This window comes from Zootoca vivipara, chromosome 6 (genome assembly GCF_965207765.1).
Source record: "Zootoca vivipara chromosome 6, rZooViv2.hap1.1, whole genome shotgun sequence".
Lineage (NCBI taxonomy): Eukaryota > Metazoa > Chordata > Lepidosauria > Squamata > Lacertidae > Zootoca > Zootoca vivipara.
Genome location: NC_142589.1, coordinates 16,167,018 through 16,175,201, shown reverse-complemented (window position 1 = coordinate 16,175,201; position 8,184 = coordinate 16,167,018). Strand labels below are relative to the sequence as shown.

Below are 8,184 nucleotides of genomic sequence, written 5' to 3'. Positions count from 1 at the left end.
CTGCTGTTGTATTCCCAACAAGGTCATGGTGAATAGTGTCCAAGAGGACTCAGATTAATTTGGATACTCAAGGCAGAAAACCCCACTGATGTATTTCCTCTTTCCTGGTAGTAAAAATACAAAAAAACAACAACAAATAAACAAATCATTTATTAATTGCTTCCCACAAGGCATGACAAAGCAATTTACAACATATAGTCCATAAGTTTATTGTTCTGGCCAGAGGCTAAGACAAACTTGTAGCAATAGTATTAATAAAGTAATACAGAACACACATCTATAATATAGGCCAACATCCATGATGTAACAGAGGCAAGATAGCAGAGATACCAAAAAGCTTAAATCTAGCTTGATTTCAGATTAAACCTCCGAATGACCACCACAACTTATAGTGATTTCATCTAACTCATTTATCCTGGTTTATTTTGCACCCAGTGCACAGAGGGCCACTCTGTGTGTGTTGCAAAGCTATTATTGTCACTCGGAAGAAACCGAACCATTTCTGTCAGGCTGTACCTGCTTGCTTGTGTGAACAAAGGTTTCAGAAAGTGATCTTGGGGTCTATATAAGGTGCAGGCTAACAGATAATGAATGTCTGTCACCTGAAGTTGACCACAAATACAAAGTCTATCTGCGTACAGGACCTTGTAGCAGTCATCCCAAACTGCAGTGGGAATCACTTGGAAATGCAGCTCAATAAAGACATTTCTTTAGGAAACTTGTGAGAGTCTGGTCAGATAACTATCTATCTCTAAAATGCTCTGTTCTCAAGAGCAGATGCCAAGGGGGAAATCTGGTGTTTCTAATTAGTTGCGGGTCCCGTAGCTGACACTCAAAGTCAATGCAGAGCTCAGTTCTGGAAAACAATAGTCTGAAACATCTTGACAAGCTGCTTTACAGAGTTGCTTATCACTCAATTCCATATTACACAGCAGAGGGGGAAAATGATTGGCATGGTAGCAATCTTGCCTTAATTGTTGACCTGCTGGATTCTGTACGAAGAACTGATGCTGATATTCCTGATGGTAGAGTGTATTCCGCACAGTATCCAAAATTTAAATGGAGTTTGAATTGGAGCACCAGATCTCAACACCATAGAACAGGCATCCCCAAACTTCGGCCCTCCAGATGTTTTGGACTACAATTCCCATCATCCCTGACCACTGGTCCTGTTAGCTAGGGATCGGATCATGGGAGTTGTAGGCCAAAACATCTGGAGGGCCGCAGTTTGGGGATGCCTGCCATAGAACATTTGAGTAAGCACTTTACAGTACTATGAAATATCTTTAGGGTTCAATCAGCTGCCCTCCCTTTTTGTAATAAAAGTTCATCAATGCCCCCATAGTTTGCTTTGCGTTGACTTTCACTGCCTCAATTTGCCACTTCCAAGAGAGGGTTTCACTAATTGCACCCAGATATCTAAATGAGGAAGCTTGTTCTAGAGCTTGCTGTTCTTAGTATAGTTCCTTTCATGGTTCCGAGTGAAGCATTGGTCAATGGTACTGTGTCTTCCTCTGACCCCTGCTTGTTCTTCATGAATGATGATGTAACTTTGCAACAAGAGATACACTGAGCACAAAGCTTTGGTGAGATATCTAATTGTCTAATAGTTTTGTGGGTTATTCCTATCTCCTTCCTTATAAATTGGGGAAATGATACTCTTACCATCCAGAGGGCATTTGGCCTGTGTTGTTTTAGTGGTAAATAAGCCAGCCAGGCTAGGCATCCACCATTCTATGTATTTTTATAGAGCAGGCAGAAGCAAATCTTCTCCAGGAGGTTTATTTGATTTCAGGCAGGAAATAAGAACTTTTATCTCATTATAGGAGACTGGCTGCTATTCAGGTCGGTTAGCGAAATCCTTACACACTGTTAGTGCATGTGATTGACAGACTGACCACTGAAAATACTGCAAAAATATTTAACCCAATTGGAGGCAGGGATGGAGCCTTCCTTTGATGATCTCCCACTGTTATTGGGTCAATGACATATTGCGGAAGACACTCTGGAGTAAAGGGGAAACAAACCCAGCCTGGAAAGGCCCTTAATCATCCCGTCCAATATTTCCTTTAATCCAGGGAGGTGCTGGACGATTTCAAGTTCATTCTTCATAAACAACTTGAGTAACAAAGCAACAGGACAACCACAACTTCATACAGTGGTGCTGTTTGGTAATACTGTACTAGGGTTGCTATGTTTCAATAAGTAAGAACCAGGACACCCCAAAAGTTGATTCAGGACAAAACACCACCTTTCAGAAATCCCCCCCCCGACATCAATTCTGCCGTTGAAATTCTGGTAGTGTCCAGGAAAATCTGGACGCATGGCAGCCCTAGTTTGTGGAGTTAACAGTCTGGGCAGGGTGATCTTTCAATAGGATTCCTTCAAAGCATTGCAAGCAGCCAGCCCTGCCATTTAGCATGCGCACCTGCACACACACAAACCTTTCTGCTGAGTGTAGCGCTGGACTTCTTCCCATAAGTCCACCTTATATAATGAGTCACACCGTTCATCAATCTAGCCATGAGATGGGGAACCGTGACCCTCCAGACGTTGATGGACTCCAGTTCCCATCACTTCCAGCCAGCACAGCCAATGGAATCAGGGATGGTGGGTGTTGGAGTCTAGCCAACATCTGGAGGATTCCGACTGGCAATATACCTCTCCTGCTCCTGAGCTGCGTTCCTATCTGGTTGCTAGGGCGGGGATTAAGCTCACTGCGTTGCTATCCCACGGACTACCGCCAGAGGGGAGCAGCGGCAAATGGGTAAAGATATGTAGGAACTTTTTTTGCGCTGGAACTTCCGGGTGACCGGGAGGGACCTAGCTGCTCTGCCGGAAGTTGCCCGTTCAAACGGCCCCCATCGTCGCGAACAGGATGGTAAGCCCTTGTGGATGGTAAGTTAATATCGATGAGCAGCGCTTCTTCTCTGCCTACACCTGGAAGTAGGGCAGATTGACTTTAATAGAAGCCGTGTATTCATTTTGGAGGCTACATTAGTGCGTTATTTATGGTAAGAGTGCTAATAAGAGTGGCTGTTAATACTGTATATACGGAAAGGCTTTAAGAGGCGGGGAGAGGCTGAGTTGGGGTCCTATCTTATTAAGGGGTAGCCAGTGATACGTGGTTTACGGTAGCCTACAGCGGGAAGGTAAATGGCGTTTCTGTGCGCTGCTCTGGTTCGCCAGAAGCGGCTTTGTCGTGACCTGGAAGCTGTACGCCGATTCCCTCGGCCAATAACGCGAGATGAGCGCCGTAACACCAGAGTCGGTCACGACTGGACCTAATGGTCAGGGGTCCCTTTACCTTTACGGTAGGGAGGGTCTAATTCTGGGGGGATTGACTGGGCAGTGGGGGCTCACCATGAGGAAGGATGTTTCTGGGTGTGTGTCTGTGTAGTAGTAGTAGTAATAATAGTAATTATTATTATTAATACCCTGCCCACCTGGCTGGGTTTCCCCAGCCACTCTGGGTGGCTCCCAACAGAATATTAAAAACACGATAAAAGATCAAAAGTTAATAACTTCCCTAAACAGGGCTGCCTTCAGATGTCTTTGCAAAGTCAGATAGTTGTTTATTTCCTTGACATCTGAAGGGAGGGCGTTGCACAGGGCGGGTGCCACTACCGAGAAGGCCCTCTGCCTGGTTCCCTGTAGCCTCACTTCTCGCATAAAACATCAAACATTAAAAACTTCCCTAAACATGTGACCTTTAACACATCAGCATAGGGAGGTTCCTTACACATGTCCAAAAAAAGAAGGCAGAGAATGAAATGTGTATCAAAATCCACTGCTGCAATTTAAACAGAGGTGCCATACATCACAGTGGGTTGGAGAAGATTTTGGCCTCGTAAGTTGCATGCCTGCCTACTCGGTATGTTGTTCAGGTGCTTAACTTTTATCCTGGGACACAGGAAGTTGCTTTGTGCACAGTCGGTTCATTGTCCTGTCCAGTCTACGCTGACGAGCAGCCAGAAAGCCCTGGGTTTCAAACAGGGGCACTGCGTCATCTCTTCCTAAAGATGGCAGGCTTGCAAAGAAGGTACTCTACCACTGAGCTACAGCCCATGATTTCTGATGGTGTGTGGTTATGGGCACTGTATTTGGGGAAGGAGGGAACACAGTCCTATAACATTTAAAGGTTGTTTTTCCCTTTAAAAAAAATCTCTTGATTTCTGCTAGAGTGGTCCTCCAGTATGCTGCTACCACGACTGACATCTCAGATAGCGAGGGCCTCTCGATTTGCAGGTAAGCGCAACCGTTCTTTGGGAACATCAAGTAGATGCCATGCACCAGGTCAGACTATTTGCCCATCCAGACTAGTAGAGGCTCTCCAGGGATTCGGACCTTTCACATCACTTGCTGCCTAATCCTTTAAAATTGTTGGGACCTTCTGGATATGAAGAACTGCTCAATGGCAAAACTGAGTTACTCCAGCAGAGTTTTCTTGTGTGTATGATTTTTAGATATACTGTACTATGAACTTTAGTGTAGGAAACCTTTTTCTGTGGGGGTGAGGAGTAATTCCAGCAAAACTCTTCTGTTTCATACAAGCTGGGGTGCTACTTGAACTGCTTTGTTCTTCCTTTGAAGAGTGGAATAGGATTTGTACTTTTTAATAGTATTGTTGGGTGAGCACTTCAGGAATTTTGTGTGTGTGTGTAAAGCAGGAAATAAATGCTGCTAATAATAATAGTAAAATCCAGGATCGTGTAATACAGAGAATAGATTTTCTATAGCTGGGGTTACTAGGATAGAGAGGTGGCATGGTACCCACCACATTCCAGGGTACCCATCTGTGGTTGTGTGTTGGTTCATGTACACTGAATTGTACATGATCTCTCCATCAGTCATAGCTTCATTATACACACAGCCTGTCATTATGCAAGCCATTTTGTTTCCATGTGGGCATTAAACCAACCGTTCCCTAACTTTATGTCCTTCAGATATTAGACTCCAACTCCCATCATCCCCAGCTAGTACTGCTAATAGTCAGAGATGATGGGAGTTGGAGTCCAAAATTTCTGGAGTCTGTTAGGTTGAACCCGGTCATTGAGCACTTCTTTCTGTGACATGAAATGTTCCCTGCAAAATTTGTTTTATTTAATCATTTTTTTTACTTAATTTATTAACAAACTTGCTTTTAAGAAAACCTCAAAGCGGTTTACAAAAATATGACATGAAATGTCAAAATTATTGATTAAACATGGTTTTAAAAAGGCGTTTAAAAGCATTCGAAAGATTATTGAAAAAGTAGCTCATGCATTAATTTTTTAATAAATAATGAATGCTCACGTATTTGCAAACCGTGCTTCCACACAGAACGCTTTCTGTTGAGATCAGCCACCTCGCTTCCGATTCCTAGACTTGCCGCTTCCGCAAATTACAGCACACTTCCCTCAAACAGAAATGGAGCCCAACCCCAGCAGTGGTATGCGTTGGACCCTGAGCTGGAAGAAATCCTGGTGCCAAGGAAGATGTCGATCTCCCCCCTTGAAAGCTGGTTGACGGTCCAGTATGTCCTCCCTAAAGGTGGAGGTGCCGTCCATGTTTATGAGAAGCTAGGCTATGAACCCAACCATCAGTATGACCTCCCCCCATCTTCCCGGGGTGCAGAAGCTGAGGATGACAACGAGGAGGGGGGAGGCGAGCTGAACCGGGGCAAAATGGAATGCAAGAACGTTCTGAAGATCCGGAGAAGGAAGATGAACAGACACAAGTACAAGAAGCTGATGAAGCGGACAAAGTTTTTGCGGAAGAAGGTCAGGGAAGGTCGGCGCCGGAGAAAACAAGTGAGTGCGGGAAGGGAGGATTCTGGGAACTGGTGCTGGCATAGTCTGTTTAGCTCAGGGATGGGGAACGTCAGACCTGGGTGCTGAAACGTGGCCCTCCAGGCATCTGTCTCTAATGCTTTCACTAGGCTGCACCTCCTCTCTCTAGCCACACCTCTCACTGGCCCTGCTTCTTGCCTTGGAGTGCCCTGGGTGGAATGCATCCTTGAACTCTGGTACGACCTCTCGCTTATCTGGATGGAGGATAGAAAGGTTTGCATGTGCATATAGGAACTAGCCTACAGAATGAAGGCAAAATTCACATTTGTTGCTGTACCCACTTTTGCTTCTGGCCCTGCCCAACACTGGCATTGGCCCTTGGGAGGCTGCCCAGAGGGGAATGTGGCCCTTGGCCTGAATTCGTTCACACCTAGCCCCTTCCTGATTGTGCCCAGTCCTGTAGTTGAGCATTATCATAGAATCCTAGAATTGTAGAGTTGGAAATCACCACAAGGATCAGCTGCTCTAACCCTCTTTTGCCCAACTTGGGGAATCTTTTGCCCAACTTGGGGCTTGAACCCATGACCCTTAGATTAAGAGTCTCATGCTCTAGCGACTGAGCTATTTCCCACTATAGTGCAAATAGATGTGTCAGAAGTGGGATATGAACCTATGCCTCTTTATGTTCCTGTGTGATGCTGGTTCTTCACACCATACCTCCTTATCCACTTGTCAATTTCCTATAGACCTATTTCACTTTTGATGTCCCTTCATCATTTTCTTGACCCACACATAATTCTGCAGTTCCTAGTTCTGCACATTAATAGACTGCATCACTGCCATCCAGGACTTGCTGCCCCAAAGTAAACAATATCCTAAGGGAGATGTCACTAGATCTTGGTTTTTTATGTCTTGTCTTTACAGAAAAGGTTTGAACTAGATCTGAAACGCATCTGGAAGAGAGCCGGACTGAAGAAGGCTCCTGAGGGATGGACGGCACCCAAGATATATCTCAAGAATCTGAAGTCTGATTGACGTCGCCATGAGGTTTTTTTTAAAAAAAATTAAACAATATTTAAAGCAGAAGGGCAATTTCTTACTTAGTTTATTCATTTGTTGTTTTTATACATCTTCCTACTACCAAGACACACAAGGCAGTTTACAATTTAAAGCGCTAAGACAAATGATAGAACATATAAAAGTGGGATGGGGGTAGGCTGACTAAAGCAGGCCCTGTTGTCTGTTGTCCCCTTGCATTCTTTCCCCTCCTCATAGGGCAAGATGTGTCGCCTGTGGTGGGGGGAATGGAACAGTCTGAATGGGATAACCTGTTTTTTCCAGAATCGGTGAAGAAATCTAGCTGGGATTAGGCAACTGGTGTGTCCGCCCAACATCTGCAAATGAATAAAATAACAACTCTGAAACAGGGCAATCTGTGACCTTGAACAGAAGCACTTCCACACAGCAACATTTTGTTGGAGGGCCTCATCTGTGTATGCAAATACAGTGGTACCTCGGTTCTCGTAATCCATTCCAGAAGACCGTTCGACTTCCAAAACGTTTGAAAACCGAGGTGCGAAGGGCTGTCTCAAATTTCAATTGAGAAAATTGAAAAACACGTAGCGGAAGCCGTTCGACTTCCGAGGCGGGTTCGAAAACGGAAGCATTTACTTCCGGGTTTTTGGCATTCGGGTTCCGAAACGTTTGTCAGTGCGAGACGTTCGAGAACCAAGGTACCACTGTACCGCACATGTTCTCAAAGTGTGGATCCTTAGATAGAAGAGGGATGCTGTCAGAAGGCTTTGGGATCCTCCCAAAGTTTGCAGAAGTACAAGAAATATTTAGGAAAAACCCATGGTGGGAAGGGGACAGCCCCAAAAAGCCTCACGAGCACGGAGCGTGTTCTGTGGGCATAGGATGCTGGTGGGATGGATGGAACAGGAATAAAATGGAGGAGGGCGAACGGAATGGAGCATACTGGAAGGAAGCATGGCTGGCTGGCTGTGCAACACACTGCAACATTTTGCAACAAGCCCCAATGCATTTCTACATTATAAATTAGTCTTTTTAAAAAATCTGATTTCTGTTTACCATGGGACCTGCCTCTCCCTGGCACTGGGGGCCTCAACCCATGGTTGTACTGTAGGCCTGCCACCCTCGCCCCAGAAGGAGCATTCATGGTAAGTATCCAACGCACATTTAAAGCTGCCCATTCAGTGTCCTGCACCTGCATTTTTTAAGTTCATGTGTGAAAGGTGGAAATGAAGTATAAAACCCCATGTTTAGCGACTTTTTAGTTTAGAAAAATGGTGAATAAGATGGGGGAATGTGATAGACGACTATAAACTTGTGGTCCCTCCAGATGTTGCTGGAGTCTCCAGCCAGTGATCGGAATTGGGGAGATTCACCAACA

At 45.0% G+C, this 8,184-nt stretch overlaps 1 protein-coding gene across 4 annotated transcripts; it reads left to right on the top strand.

Annotated features, from left to right (window-relative positions):
• Positions 1 to 2,829: 2,829 nt before the first annotated feature.
• On the top strand, positions 2,830 to 6,857 carry AURKAIP1 (aurora kinase A interacting protein 1). 4 transcript variants are annotated; one of them, XM_035120061.3, is made up of 4 exons: positions 2,830 to 2,881; positions 4,183 to 4,248; positions 5,323 to 5,792; positions 6,696 to 6,857. In XM_035120061.3, exons 2-4 carry the CDS (start codon positions 4,197 to 4,199, stop codon positions 6,804 to 6,806), a joined length of 633 nt encoding a protein of 210 aa, XP_034975952.1. In that variant the 5' UTR covers positions 2,830 to 2,881; positions 4,183 to 4,196; the 3' UTR covers positions 6,807 to 6,857. The 4 variants fall into 4 exon arrangements, with proteins under 4 accessions (XP_034975952.1, XP_034975950.1, XP_088527752.1 ...); XM_035120059.3 differs by having other exon boundaries at positions 2,865 to 2,898; XM_088671626.1 differs by having other exon boundaries at positions 2,865 to 2,898; positions 4,164 to 4,248.
• Positions 6,858 to 8,184: the final 1,327 nt, after the last annotated feature.

Excerpts from the sequence above, each read along its gene's own strand:
- AURKAIP1 (XM_035120061.3), top strand. The coding sequence starts at position 4,197 with ATGCTGCTACCACGACTGACATCTCAGATAGCGAGGGCCTCTCGATTT. Across the intron at positions 4,249-5,322 it reads GAGGGCCTCTCGATTTGCAG|AACGCTTTCTGTTGAGATCA; the intron begins GTAAGCGCAACC and ends GCTTCCACACAG. Across the intron at positions 5,793-6,695 it reads GTCGGCGCCGGAGAAAACAA|AAAAGGTTTGAACTAGATCT; the intron begins GTGAGTGCGGGA and ends TTGTCTTTACAG.